The sequence below is a fragment of the Corvus cornix genome, chromosome 1A, assembly GCF_000738735.6.
Source record: "Corvus cornix cornix isolate S_Up_H32 chromosome 1A, ASM73873v5, whole genome shotgun sequence".
Taxonomy (NCBI): domain Eukaryota; kingdom Metazoa; phylum Chordata; class Aves; order Passeriformes; family Corvidae; genus Corvus; species Corvus cornix.
Genome location: NC_047057.1, coordinates 46,707,580 through 46,723,751, shown reverse-complemented (window position 1 = coordinate 46,723,751; position 16,172 = coordinate 46,707,580). Strand labels below are relative to the sequence as shown.

At 38.4% G+C, this 16,172-nt stretch overlaps 1 protein-coding gene across 7 annotated transcripts in view; it reads right to left on the bottom strand.

The window, feature by feature from the left end:
* ANO4 (anoctamin 4) overlaps window positions 1-16,172 on the bottom strand; it is a 177,785-nt gene that overhangs the window by 80,071 nt on the left and 81,542 nt on the right. For all 7 annotated transcript variants that reach the window (XM_010410747.4, XM_039570997.1, XM_039570998.1 and 4 more), the window contains one exon: window positions 14,768-14,926. In XM_010410747.4, coding sequence (XP_010409049.1) covers window positions 14,768-14,926 — 159 coding nt within the window. The remainder of the gene's footprint in view (window positions 1-14,767; window positions 14,927-16,172) is intronic.

The following is a 16,172-nucleotide window of genomic DNA, read 5'->3' as shown; positions in this document are numbered from 1 at the left end:
ATACACTGTCATGCATAACCTCTTTGGAATGTCAGAGCAGAGTGGTGAATTGGTTAGGGAAGAAATGATATTAGAATTGTATGGCACATACATCTTCTGGTTCTTGGTAGTAGAGACTGAAAGTTTTGAACTGAATTGTTATCATCACAGTGACACAGCCGGTGAATTTCTTTTCTAAAATAATGTTAATGCCCTCCTGTCCACAACTGCCATATTGCTCTTCAAAAAAGGAAAGAAAAATCATAAAAATTAACTAATATCTGCAGCATAATATTTTAAAGCAACTCCCCCTTCCCCTTTCTGTGCCTTACACACACATCCAGAAACACAACTGACAAATACTTCTCTCAGTGGTAGATTTGTTTCCACCTCCAGAATCCCATCTGCATCTGGCTTGCTTATCTCCTAATCAAAGTCACATTTCTCTCATCAGGTTCCTCTCATCACCACAGAAGGCAACTAGTCCTGCCCATAGCTCTGGCTGTGTGTGATGTACAATGGAGGCAGCTCCAATGCCAGATCTCTGCCAATGGCAGCCTCAGGAGCACAACAAATTAGAGATCTCTATTTTTTATAAATTCAGTTTCAAAAAGTAATAGGAAGTCATCTTAACTTTCGAACTGGAGGAACCTTGTATAAAAGATACATATACAATATTTCCCAAATTACCAAGGGAACAAGAATGTGGGAATTCTTGCTTTGTCCAGATAGTATTTAAGCACAAAATGGGAGAAAAATGAAAGCTTTAAAATATTTTTTTCTGGCAGATTTTAAGTGAAGAGCTCATCTAACACAGGTGTCATTTCCCCTTTAAAATATGAAAGGTTAACAGGAAAATATCAAAATACTAATAAGGAAAGAGTCCTGGGTAACAATTGAGCAATCACCACCACTGTACATGGGAGGTGGAAAGTGCAGTGACAGCAACACTGACAAGAAAATAGAAAGTCTAATGTTGGAAATGTCACCAAGTGCCTAAAGTGATGCACTTATCTAACATATGAATATTTTTAATGTATAATGAAGAGCAAAGGAAAATGGGGGAGGGGGAAACCATGCTCTGTGCTTAGGTAAATGGCTTCTCATGTGACAATCTAGTGTCTGACAAACACATTCTTGTAGCACAGAAGATAGAGAGGTGGCTGAGACTTAAATGCAGAAGATCACCATTAGAATCAAGAGGAGAAGTCAGCAACAGAAGCCAGACTAGGGTAAGATGCGCAAAGATTAAAAAAAAATCAAATTACGAGCATACAGGACTCAAATTCCCTAGTCTTTTATTGTGTGTAGCTATTCAGCTGGGGGGGTAAAGTACAGCTTGAATAAGAAATAGATGGATTAATTAAAGAAAGATTGGAGCAGGAAAATAAGAATGATAAAGAGTTTTGGGAAACTTGACCTAGGGGAAAAAGATTGTTTAAAACACAGATGGAATTCAACACACAAAAAATGCTAAGCAGAGACCACAGTAACATTTTAAAAATAAGTAAAAAATAGTTATGAAGAGGAAGAGAATGAACAGCACTCCATTTTCCTTCTCAATCAAACAAGAAATAACTGGATTAAATTGTAGCAAAGGAGGTTTAGGTCAGATCCTATCTAACACCACACTAGATCCTATCTAACCCCATTCTAGGACTTGGCATGTGGGGCTGTAAGGAATATATGAGTGGCTGAGAGTGCCTAGTCCAGGATAAAAGGAGAAGCCCTACATTATGCTCTCATGAGGATATTACTGCAATAAATCCTGTCAAGAAGGCAGAAATTGTTCCTTACTTAAAACTCTTTGTCCACATCCATCCACACACATTTTGCTTTCATCACGCTAAAGTCGATCAAGAGCTGTTTGATAAAAATAACAGAGAACTCAGACAAAAGTGGTATTAAAAGCATAATTTCTTCAAACACATCCAATATCCTTCAGAGGTGATTTTAGGAGTTTTCAACAGTATCTGTATGCAGCACTTACTGTGGAATATGTTATTATTTTACCTAAAATTGCTTTCTGAGATCGTCAGTTTTTATAGGCTTCAAGATCAAAATTTAGCTGCAGAAATACGTCTTCCCTTTGTTAGAGGCATACACTCAAAACGACTCAATTTACAAGAGGCTAGGAACTCAAGAGTAACACAATGAAAGAGATCGGTGCTTTTAGATATTGGTAATAGTTTGTTGACTGACAGTGCACAAATTCTAGGTATTTAAGAAAACCTGACACATATTCATGTTCCCATTTTAGTTTTAGGAGTTTTAGGAACTGACTGTGATAATCTCTGAATATGGGATAAGGAATAAAAGGGCAAGTAATGCGTTCGCATCCATGTATATCCTGATGAGACCTGAACCAAACTGTGGCCCAGCACTATGTCCCAGGCTGTTGATCTAATTTTACTTTTCTGTAGTCACAGGAAATAAAATGCTGGTGCAGAGACCCTGATTGCAAAGGCTTTTGTTAGATCATTTCTGCAGCAGGAATCTAGTCATGAGCTTGGGAAATGAGGTTTTCTTTTATGTGACATATTGTCTAATGGAAAATATCCTTGGTGCCTTACAAGTATCTATGGAATTAATTAAGAAGATAGTCAGCCTATAAAAGCTTTTGCTAGGGAGGCATAGTTATTCCTCTATGAACATTCCAGTGATTGGCTGTGATGCCATTTAAGAGAGAAAAGTATTTTGCTGCAACACCACACTGAATAAATTATATGAAAATAGACCAAATTGAACAAGATTTCTAAAAATTTGTCAGGAAACACATGAAAATTTTCACTTTTATTTAGTTTAAAAAACTATCCATACAAAATAGCATGTTTTGGTACGTTACTGGATTATATCTGTTTTCTCTTTTGTAAAGGTAGCCTTTATAACAACTAGCATGGCATTTTTATATCAGGTATTTAATACTGAATCTGTTTAAATGACATATTTTCACATATTCAAAATGTTTCCCTCTTTCCTCAGCTAAAACTCTTTGCTGAGTCTAATCTATACTAGTGATTATTAATTCCTTGTCTTTCTCCTTTCCTTCATTCTGTTAAGACATTCTCCATAAATACAAAACAATTGTTTCAAGATGTTAAGGGCTTGTTTTGTATTTCCAAAGAGATTTTACACTCAGATTTTTACAGTGGGAGTTACACAGTGAGAAGGGGGCTTTTCTATCTGCCATGATTTAATGTGTATATGCCTCCACATTTTGTCCTCTTAGACTTCCTCACTATCATTCTAAATTCCCCTCTTTCCCAAAACTCTAACACGCTCACCTTTCCCAAATCATTTTCATATTGTGCCTTTTGGCTGGAACAATGCATTAGTGAGAGACATACATTGTGTTTCCTTTCACAAGACAGACAAAAAACCAGCCCAAGATGGAAATGTAAATCGGCATGGCAAGCAGTCATCAATTCCCAGTCAAAACATTAAAGAAGAGAAAATGTTAAATAATGGAAAAACTGCAGAAACATTAATCTATTCCACAGCTTAGGGGTTTTAGAATGGAAATTTTCAGTTGTCACGCAATTCTGTTAGTTGTATACTTTATACTTCCCCAGTACTGGGGATGCTCTTGCAATCCACAGATCTATTAATATAAATCTATAGATAATACTGGACAGAGAGCAAACAGAGAGGTTTATCTTGAGTATTTTATAGATATGTGACAGGTATCTGACCTAGTTTCCCCTGCTGGATACTGGCAGGCCACTATATCTGTATCAAAACACTGGCATTATCATGTCTCTAAGCCCACTGATCCTGAGAAGTTCCCTGAAGGCTTACTCCCAAGGAGCAGACACCACAGGTGTGATTCAGGGCAACTAAGTTTAGATGTCTGCAATGGAGAGGAACAGGCACCTTCAAGGTGTAATTCATTTGTTCCATCTTCCTCAGGCTGAGATGAATTGCTGCACATTAAGGGCTGGCTCCTACCCAATCAGTTATGTACATTGCCAACAGCTACAGTCAGTAACTTTGGGTTTTTTCCTCTTGGGGCTCTACACTACAACCACCTTATTTTCCCTGGACTCCTGTTACCTTCCTCACCACCCACACCAACTTCTGCAGTAGCACAGACACGTTGCTTCCTACCACTGCACCTTCATGGGTGCCTCCAGTGCACTGCTCAGCTGTCTGGGACGTATCACAGTGGCAGCATTTGATTCAGAACATTTGACAAGGCCTTGGCTGTCATCCATTTCCCCCATCCCACCTTATTCATTCTTCCTGCAGAGAAGACATAGGGAAATGCAGATCTTTAAATAACAAAGCCTCCCATCAGTGTCCTCTGTACTTTAAAAGGCCTCTTGATTTTGGTCAGTACTTTCTGTATTTCATTACTTGAATTCTTCTCTCCTGTGAATTTCTGAAGCCAATGATAAAATCCATAAATTTGCACAAGAACAGTGACCTGGGTTGTTCTAAAAATCACAGCTTCCATCCTCTCAACTGCTGTTTCAGGACATTTGTTTAAACCAATCTTGTCTCAGAAAGTCACAGTTTCCAATAGAAAATACACTCACAGTACAACTTCAAGAACTCTGGAGATGAAGGACCAGGCTGTAATCTATAGAAAATCTATAGAATTCTGTAGAAAAAAGCTGTGGCCATCCTGATCTAGCATTGGTGAGAACTCTGCTTCACGAAGCTGACCTTCAGACATGCCTTCCCGCCCGCACACTGGAGCTTCTCCAGATTCCCCAGAAAATGAGGTCACAGAATTGGTTATTAACTTATAAGGCACAAAAAGACACAGAAGTCTGAATATGAAAAGAAAAATTTCTTGAGGAGAAGAACATGAATTTTGCATATTGCAAGACAAAGTATAAAGTCATGGTTTCCAGATGTACATGTCTCCATTTTGTTCTTCTCCTATCTACATTTTCACTGTGGAGGCTTTATTCTTTATGAAAAATATTGAAGTTTCAAAAAGTGCGAGATGGTTTTTAGACAAAAAAGTAAGCACAGCATTCTTATATTTTAAGAAAGGGGAGTCAATCATACTATAAATGGAAAGGTCTATTTGAGCCTATTAGCAAAAGCAAGCTGTACCTAAGAAGAGTAGTAAGTAGAAAACCATGAAGACCTCCAAGAGGAAACAAAAGGGTTTTCAAACTGTTTTGTCTAAAATGTACTTTTACAGATTCTTTCAAGAGCTTTCAGATAAGAAAATGAAAGGTAATTTGTGCACAGAATAGAGTTTTGTAAACCAGGTAAGACTTTAAACAGGGGGACATGACTGGCTGACAAAAGTTTCAGTCAATGTGGCTATCTCAGAAGCATTTTCTCCCAGGTCAGGCTGTATTAAACTTCATTTGTAACCATGTGGCTGTCTCAGAAGCATTTTTACCTCAGGTCACGCTTTATTAAACTTCGTTTACAGCACCACTTCATTACCACTCAACCAGCAAAAAATAAATATGTAAATATGCAGTGGGTAATTCTGCATTTCATTTGGGCCCAGAGACCCATAAACTGAAAGGTCTTTTTCAAGAAAGTAGAGCCATGATGTAATTTGACTAGTTCTATTTGTTCTGTTGCCACAACTAAAATACAGTTAATCCACGGCACAGAGCACCAACTCTCCACTTGCTCCATTACTAATTAACCCTGTGTAACAAAAAAAGTAATTGGACAATGAGAGGACCTGGAGTCCTTGTGCCGAGAGCAGTGAGAAAGGGAACTGTCCCTTCCAGATTCATACTTCCTGCTTGGCACTACTTTCAGGGAGGCAGCCCCACACCACCTCAGGCTTCAGGGGAAGATGCAAATGTCCCTGAAACCAATCATCACTATTTGTTTTAGATGCATAATGCTGTAAATACGGTGCTGCCTTCTCAAAACAAGTTCAACACCAAAATCATTAACATAAAAGGAGAGCACAAAGCCTACTGCTGGGTTTCTATATCCTTCTGTTCTCTGTCCTTCGGTTCCCTGCAGACAACGTTAGGTTTTTGCTTATTAAGCCATTACTATAAGGGAGTGTTGCAGCAAACCAGTCATGTCACCTTTGGGCTTTGAAAACTCTCACTGTGCATTAAGTGATTGTAGCCTTGTGCATTATGCTTATTCCTGGTGCTGCTGGCAGGCAAAAAACATCCCAAAAATAATTGCAGTTTAAGACCAATTATTGTAAAGGGAAAGATGACTTCTGACACATGGGGGGCATCTCATATATAACAACCATAATTTTTTCTTAATGTATTGTCTATCTGGTTTTTTTCCTTCAAAAGATTTTTGACATTCTGATTTGTGAATGTTGATGACAGTAAATTCTTTGACAAGAAATTTTACCCGTTCCTGAAAGAAGTATGTCAGGGGCTTTCTTACTCCTTTTCAGTTATCTACGTATTTTCTGTATTACCTCCATATTCCTTGAAAAAGCCATATTTTTTTTTTTTAAGTAGGTCAAGTTTTCAGCAACATTTTCTTAGTCTACTAGCTTTACAAAGCCCTGTTAAAGGCTGGAATTTGTCTACTTGGAAACATATTCATTTATGGGCTCCCTCAGATAATCAAGGAATTTATCTTTAAGGGCTGCATTCTGAAATTTGAGTTCAGACCCTATCTATCCAGACTTTCATTTATCTCCTCAAATTTTTCTTCTAAATTGCCATTGTGCTGTACAGTGGACATAGCATCTGAAATCTAAAACTTTTTTCCTCAGAAGTTCAGGCAGCTGGAAACTTCTCAACTGTTTAGTGATCATGGGCTTTTTGTACAGAATGCTCTCTGGGAAAGGACATTGTTCTGCTTGTACCATCACATTTTTCTTAAAACATTGCTGAAAAGAGACTCAATTTGCTCTGTGCATTAGATAATAAACCAGTCTGATTTCAAATTGCTCTGGCTGAATTGGGATGAAATGAACAGCCCAATGTTTTAAATTAAATAGCTGGAAGCACTTTCATTTATAATGCTTGTGGTAAGGTTTGCCTCTCAGTCTGGTTCTCTTTTTGCAGATGTAGTTTATGTCATGTTGATGCTTCCGTCCATGATTTGGGGATGCAATCAGACACAGCGCTTAAAGCATTAAATAACAAACTTTACCTGCTAATACTGAGATGTTATGCTGCTCATGAAAATACAGAGCCTGAAGGCTGCATAATTTGTACTGTAAGTTCATTAGCTGTAGATATTTACATATTGAATAATAGGATCAGAAAAGTGAGAGACTGAAACTACTTACTAGAGTCCATGAAAGCTATGGAACGTTTGATACTGGTTACAGTAGCGGAGTGACATTGAGCTACACATGTGGTGGGCTTACCCTGGTTGGATGCCAGGTGCCCACTAAAGACACTCCGCCACTTCCTTTCTCATCAGGACAGGGGAGAAAATAGAAGAGGAAGGTCATGGGTCTAGATAAGGACAGAGAGAAATCACCCACCCCTTATCATCATGGGCCAAACAGACTCGACTTGGAGAAATTAGTTTAATTTATTATCAATCAAATTAGAATAGGATGATGAGAAATAAAACCAAACCTTAAAACATCTTCTCCCAACCCTTCCCTTTTTCCAGGCTCAACTTCAACTTTTCTCTACCTCCTCCCACACAGTAGCATGAAGTGACTGGGAATGGGAGCTGAAATCAACTTGTGGTCTCTGCTATTCCTTCTTCTTCAGGAGGAGGAGGATTCTCACGCTTTTCCCTTGATCCAGTGTGGGGTCCCTTCCACAGGAGACAGTGCTCCACTAACTTTTCCAGCTTGGGTCCTTCCCACAAGCTGCAGTTCTTCACAAACTTCTCCAGCATGGGTCTCTTTCATGGGATGCAGTCTGTTGGGAGCAGACTGCTCCAGTGTGGGCTTTTTGTATGGGGTCACAAGCCCTACCAGCAAATCTGCTCCAGCATGGGGCTCTTCTCTCCAGGAGGCCACAGGTCCTGCCAGGAGCCTACTCCAGTGTGGGCTTCCCACAGGCTCACAGCCTCCTTTGGGCAACCACCTGCTCCAGTGTGGGGTTCTCTGCAGGCTACAGGTCTCCTGTGGACCTCCATGGGCTACAGGGGCACAGCTGCCTCACCATGGTGTGCACCATGAGCTGCAGGGGAATCTCAGCTCCAGCACCTGAAACATCTCCTCCCCCTCCTTCTTCACTGACCTTGCTGTCTGCAGAGTTGTTTTTCTCACATATTATCTCTCATTCCTCTCTTTTAGCTGCTGTTCTGCAGAAGGCTTTTTCCTCTTTTTAAATACTTTATCACAGAGGTGCTACCAGTGTTGTTGACAGTGTCTTGTCCAACAGTGGGTTCATCTTGGAGCTATGTGGCACTGGCTCTGACGGATGTGAGGGAAGCTTCTAACAGCTTCTCACAGAAGCCATCTCTGGTGTCCCACTTACCACCAAAACCTTGCCATGCTAACCCAATACAAGGTCTCATCTTCTTCAAAAGACCAAGAAAGCCTAGTTTTGTCCAAATGCCAGTTTGGCCTAAAGGAAACCTGTTAGCCATAGGTGACATCCTATACATTGCTTGACCTATACTATACATGCACTAAACTAGACATGCACAGCAGGGTTAATCACCACTCTCACTGTTGTCTTGGTGCTTCCTAGCACATATCTCACATAGGCATGCTCACAGCTATCTCCTCTCTGTAAAAAAAAACTCAGAGAACAGCTGATATCATTTCAGTGGTGGAAGCTTTCCCTAGCCACCCTTTTCTCTAGTGGATAGGTGGTTTTGATATGTGCAGAGTAAGCTCAACATGACAGGGAAAGGATATGAGCACCAAATAAAAACTAGCAGCCAGGAAAAGATTTTCCTTCTGACCTGCATCTTGCTCCTGGGTACCACACAAACTCTCCTGGCAAGCTGTAAAAAGTCAGTTGACCATAGACTAAGCACTCTATTTTAAACTGTATGCCTGGTTGATTAAATTAACTATATAATAAACTACAATAAAGAATAAACTACAAACAAGTTATTGTTCTTTCAATAACTGGACAAACTGAAGTCATAACTGAAAAAGAAACTTGGAATCAACTCTAAAGGCACTGAGATTTTATTGTGCACCGCTCAGAGAACCAAATGACATTAACTACATTTATAAAACACCTTTTCTAACTCAGATCTGCAAGCGCCACTTGGGGTCTGGAAGTCAGCTCAATTCTTTTCTACCCATGAATCACAATCAGAAAAAACGTTTATGTAACAGGAATCTCATGAATAACTGCAGTGATGACGCACAAACCAAAAAAAAAGCAGATCGGTCTCTCACAACTGTTTTGGCTCTACAGTACTAACAACAACAACAACAACGAGTAGATGTCATTTTTTTCCAGAAAGATTATAGTATTTGATTATGTTCAGAAGCAATAGCTGTTGATTATGATATCTCTTTCACATCATCACTTTCTGAACACAGTACTCAGAAGTTTCAGTCTCTGAAGTTCTTAGTTTTGTCATATTCTTCTAACTTTTACCTCACTTTGACATGGTCATAAGTCTCTTTTCCTTTTACACTCAGGGATGTGCTAAAAGTCACAGAGATACTCTGTGTGCTCTTTCTGTCATCTGTAATTTCTCTCAACACTCATCATATTGAAAGCAGACTCCAAGTTGCTGCTAAATATAAGTATCTTACTGAATACAAATTTCTAGCTTCTTATGTCCTGCTCCATTAGCACAAAGTTACAGCCACATTAAAAGAAACTGCTTTGCACAGCTATTACTACCTCTTCATGAACCTACATCTGCTTGCAAACTTGAAAAGTAATGAAATAAAAGTATTCTGTAATTATATGGCATAAACTACTGAAAAAGATTTCCAAAGATAACTTTTAGGGTCATGTTAACATTAAGACTCAGAGTATACTCACTAGTAGATATTTGTTCATACGACATAACCAAAGTTTATACTGTGCTTTTCTTTCTTGTCCTTTCGGGTTTTCCCCAGAGAACACCTATTATGTATTTCTACTGCCTATTGTATACACCAGCTGCGTTTTTGTTGCCAGATGTTGCACCAGAAATGTCAGCTGCTGCTTGAGGCAGGGAGTGAATGCAATTAGAGGTGCCCTGGTGACAGTTTGACACTTATGGTGGCAAAGTTTAAATTTTTAATCAGGCATATAACACAAAATCCCACACAACTTGGATTCTTCCTGAAAACTGGACCTACAATACAGCACTACCATAACATCTTTTATCAGGGAGATGCAAAGATCAATGTGCCAGCAGAAGCCCAGATGGATTGTCTGTTATTTGTAAAATATCTGAAGTTGGTTTCTGAAGTGCATTCTGCATGCAATAGCTGTGAGGAGACCTGTTTTCCAGGGCAGTAAGGAATGCTACTGGTTTAAAGTAGTTAACTGCTTCTATACTGAGACATTAGTTACCATAAATATACAAAATATGTAAAATAAAAGGTCTGAATATTATTTCATTACATAAGTGGTTAGTTCCCATTTACTACATTTCTATCACTCACTTTCCTCTAGTCTGTCAAATGCTTTTTCAAGTGAACTGCATGAAATCAACTTATAATATATAGATTAAAAACTTTGAACACAATCATTAATCATAATGTATCAAGTACATTTAGTAGTAGAACAACTCTGTATGACTTAGTTTAGTATAATCATAAGGTGAAAAACCAAAAAATCATGTCAAGTTCAAATTAAATGTATTCTGGTCCTAGGGCTGCATGATCAGATCCTAACCCAGCATCAGATTCATTTTGGATACACTGTTTTTAGTTAAATGCAAGATGACTTTCCTCTTTTTCTCTTGCACAAATTACACATGTGAGTGTGGTCTGTATTTGTTCACCCAGCAGAAATTTCTCATCTCTATCCTGTATTTGCATTACTTCACAGTGCAGCTTAAAGAGTTTGCAAGTGAAAGAGTAATACATGGTCTATTATAACATAGTATAGTTTAAAGTATCCTACTGAGAGATATCTGTAATACTGTATTCATGTAGCAGAACTGCATAGATACTCTTGACAGCAACTTAGTTCTACCTGGTCGTTTGGGGCAGGTAAACAGTAATTCATGCTGCAGGAATAATTTGGGACAAGGGTACTTTTCTGGACTTCGGCCAACAGGTTGAATTTATAAATATGTATTTCTCGTGAAAAATACCATGGGCTCAAAGTAATTCTGACTCTTCATTCTCTCTTGAAAAGACAGGTTTTCCAGGAATTGCTGGGCCACAGGGATGAACACTTAATTTGGAGTGACAGACACTACCTATATTTTCTCTTCTCAGAAAAGTGATCGCAAGTAATTCTCTTCTGCTTGTCAGTGTGTTGATCCAAATCTCAGGTTTATCTTGTATTTAGATTAAATATGAAACATACCATCAGAATGTGGACAGTAACACCCTGTTAACCTTTTGCACACCAGCTCTGGAGGGCATGAGTCTCTTGTGGTATTTACAGATGGTATCAGTGCCTACAAACTTGCAATGTGATTGGTACCTCATCTCCCATAAGAACATGCTCCACTTGGAGACTGTCCTCTCCTTTTTCCCCACACATAAATCTTTTTCAAAGAGTATTAGAAAATGCAGGGTCATCAAGAATCCCAGAGCCAGGATATCATAACTTATCTCACTTGTGAGACACTGAAAAAGAGAATAAATCAACAAATGAAATTTTACACCTGGATGAAAAGAAAATACAGTCTCTTTTCCTGGGCCGACCTACATTTTTGATTAACTTTTTTGAGCATCTATGCATGTGATCACATGTGTTGGATGTGGTCTGGAAGTGTCTGGCTGTGATAGGGTCAACACACTCACCCTATCCAGAACCAATATACATGGAAAAGCAGGGAGAAGCATCATAAAATGACTTGTGTTGTACCACTCAATTAGCATTCACTCTTAGACCTTTGTTTTCAATTTAAAATCTTCCCTATTTAATTTTATTTTTACTATTTTTTTCACTCTTTAAAAATGTTTTATCACTGTTTTTTCTCCTCTATTATTTAATTAATTTTATTCTTTTGTTAAAATCTTCACTATTTTAATGATCTGTTCCTTGGTCTGGGATCCTCTCATTCTTTACTACTGTATATACTGAGCACCAAATCTGCCTGAACTTCCAAGGCAGAGTGATGTAGTACAGTTGAAGAATGTGAGTGTGAATTCCTTGGAGAATATCTGCAAAACATTATCACCTTTTCCTAGAGTCAGAAACATATACCTGTTCAGACCTTTCTCAGCTACATGATCTTGACATTGTGCCTGAAGTTATTTCAACTCTTGTGAAGTCATTTCGGATTCACGTTCTCATTTCATGCTGCTAAGTGAATGCTTCGCTCCCTGCATTCACCACTTCCTTGGAATTTCACTCTGCTGTACTTGTCAGTGAGCCACTGTAGTGCACTTCTCCCTCCCTGCAGCGAGGAATGTGGGTTTGAAATTGCAGTGTGGATAGCTCTGCAAGTTTTCCTCTCTGCCAATGGTTTCACATTAAAAAGACAGGACTGACACAATCGAATGTCAACATACGAAGAGCTGGTAGTCAAAGGAGAGTGAACCAACAACCACACAAAATTCACACAAGGTAAAAAGTTTCCTTCAGTCCAACAGTTACCACCTATTGCCTCTGGATATGTTCTGTGGCCAAATCCACAGACAATTTTCTCATCTCATCTGGGAGCAAACTTTTTTCAGTGGAAGCGGTATATTGCATGTGAACAACTTAAAAAAACCCTGCAGCTAAAATTTTCCACAATTAACATTCAGAATGATGTGTAGTCTTAAAAAAAGGGGAAGTAAAAATAATGAGAAATAATCTAGACACTAGCAGATCACACAGCTTAATTTAAAGCTAAGTGTTATGCAGCACTATTCTTAATCTCTGGGGATGGGGGAGGGAGTGTACTAAGAATGTAGATTTTCCCTTCAGGATTATAATTAAATTTAGAAACTAACGTGATCATAAAATGTACATGCTAGAGTTTAATTTTAGGTCAGAGTCATATGTTAAAAAAGATTGCTACTTTAGACCTTAGAAACATTAGCTCAAGTCATGTAGCACAACCTCATTTTGATCATTCTGAGTTTAGAAAATGTACAATTACTGATGCTGGCAAGAAGTGACACCAAGGGCAAATGAGATTAGTAAGAAATAAAACTGCATGTCACTAGCAAAATAGAAACTGAAATGAATTATCAAATTGGCAGATCATTCATGCAGCCTAGGCAGCAATGTCCAAATAAATGGTCTTGAAAGCCGAAAAAAACCTCTATAGTAAGCACTTAAACAATCAATTTGAGAAATTTTTCAGTGCAGAACGTTGCAATAAGTTTCCTAATACTTAAAATATAAAGTGATTTCATAGCTTTCACTGCTGACCTTAGCGCAGTAATTAAATCTACAAAAACCATGAAGTAAGAAAAAAATTATTTGGAACCATTTGGCATATGTATTAATAGGGAGGATTCATTCACTGTTCATTTTCTACATTGCCCAAATTTCAGAGACTTTGTCATCATCTCTCCTGGTGGAAGCAGGGCAGAGTTCTAGGATGTGAAGCTGAATAGCTGCAGCAACACTCCCATGTTCTTGGATGTTGGGTTACAGCTCCTACAGACAGTAGCACGTATACAGGAAATAATATTTAATCATCTCTGGCATTGAAAACGTCTATCAACTACTGCAGCACTGAAGATGATGACTTTTAAGTTATTTGAAGGAATAGTTTAGGGTAATTGTTTGGTGTAACCAGTGAAATGCTCTTAATACACTTATATACACCAGTACCCATGTTCAACCAAAAGCATTTTAAAAAAAACCATTTTCTTTTTCTGTAAAGTCTTCCCTTTTTTCCTCCCCAGTGTTCTCCAAAGAAGTGTGAATTTCAAGTACACAGGCAGAATATCTACACATGTACCAAGAACTCAGTGAAAGAAAGGGAGATAATGTGTAGCACCTACATAATTGATCAAAAGCCTGTACCCTGAAAATTCCTCTTCTGTTTCCATCAGTGGCAGCATGACAACTCATAAAAGCACGAGTGTGAGTCCATCAGGCGCAAATAAAAGTAAATTCTCAGCAATACCTGTTCTGGGTGGAAGTGAGACTTAAGCCCTGCTTGAGCACATTATCAAAGTTTAAGGAAGATCATAGGCTTGGCAAAAGAGATATGGCCTCTTTAGACCTTGCTCCTGCTGCCTAGTATGTCAATACATTTTAGACTCTTTGCATTAATTTCTACACTCTTGTCCATAAAAGATCTACTGATTTAGGACATTGTGTTGGAAATAACATAGATATAAATGATTCATATGTACTGTCCAATTATTTCAATGCTTAGGGTTAAGACAGAAGGAGAAACTTTAAGGTGTTTTCAAACTACTAAAATACTTCTCATGTCACTATGCCTAAGCTGACAGGTAGAGGAACGTAAGGATCTATTTAGGTCTCTGGAAAGTACCAGAAGCCTCAGCAAACAGTGGAGCACATAGCTAGAAGAAAATATAAGTACAGAAATAAGGATTGCACTCAGTAGAATTTAGGCCATTCAAACCCAGCACTTGTTTTTTTGTATTGCACAGCACACTGCATGAAATTCTGTGGCCTACTTGTGCATAAGGTTGAAGAAGATGACTGTAATGGCCTGTTTTGGCCTTCAATCCCTGTGTCTGATTTTCCTTTAGGCTACACTTTTGCGCTGCCCTATATTTAGGCATGCTTAAAAGCATTTTTCTACTGCTACAAGAGAGTGAAGGAGTTTCAGAGTAAACAAACCATACACCCAGAGTCTATATAGCTTCAAAGTGAAAGTTTTTTAAAGGAAGACCTCTTACTTCTTTTTCCATTTGGAGTCCTTCTGCTCTGATATTTCTCTCAAATACTTCCCTCTTCTCTGTCTGTGGATTAGATTTTCTATACACAAGGATGTAGTCAATCCGACATTTCCCATCTCTAAAATACAGTCCACTGGTCTTGTTCTTATCAGGTACTTCCTGTAAAGAGAAAATCAAGCAACTCAGTAATGTTAATTTGCATTGGTAATTGCTGCGTTGGTGTTTGCATCATCAGTTTTCAGTAATACTCAACAGGAAAGATAAGGAATCAGAAAGCTGTTCAAGTTTTAGGCTCTTTACACAGAGCGCTTCTAACTTCATCTGAGAGGAGCACAGACTTCCCTACTTAAGGGGGTTTTAAGGGGTGTCAGGAACTCTTAGGCAAATGCTTGGACATATAGGGACGGGATAGGAGAGAATAGAAAACACAAGCAAACCTTCCTCCCCCACCACCTTCCATAAGGTTAGGAATAACTTCTTACTTATAAAATAGAGCAGAGAATAGTGTTACTGAAGTGTAAATTTAAAATTAAGAACTTAACATGGCTGAATGTCTTTGTACATGTGAAAAGAGTAAACAATGTTGTGAACATTTACTGTAGTGAGAAACACTAAAACCTGGCACAGAGATGCTCATTACTTTGCCCCATAGGACACAGACAGCAATATGAAGGCTCTATACCGACCTCACCGTACCTCATCAAACTAACTACAGAATATTCCTTGCTTCATGAATAGCTGAGGATGGATTTGATTGGATTTATTTGGAGAGAATTGCTGGCGTTTGGTGTAGCAGCACACAAAAGCACTAAATACTGTTTCTTTTCTATTAAAAAAAAAAAGAAAAAAAGAAAAAAAAAAAGCCTGTTCAAATGTTTGCTCTGACAGAAAAACACATCTTGATTTCACTGTTAATAAAAGGTCAAACAGGTCACTCTCCTGAGGTATAAAAGACCAGACTACTGGTCTTTTTCCAGTATGTCATGAGATGAAATTCTCTACAGATCCTCTTTGCAATTTAACACTACTTCTATATAATACAATACTGCCCAGGGCTTAAGCTTTCACTTTCAGACAAGTTGAAATTGCCTGGCAGTTCACAGGTTGAAGTGTTTCGTACAGGAAATGTACACTGTGAAGGATACATGGGAACAAACAGCACTCCCTCTGAGCAGTATAAAGGGCAGGGACCTTCAGGAACCTTAAGTTCAGTCCAGCTCGAAGTTGAAGGGAAGGTTAAGCTAATTTACCTCTGTTTTTCCAAAACTTGCTCCACTATTTCTGCCAAAAATAGCTCTGCCCAATAATATACAATTGAGTCTCTTAAAAAAAATAATATTTTGCCTTTCACATCTAGGAGAAGGAGGGAATTTTCAAAATACTTTCCCCATAAGAGAACTGCTTC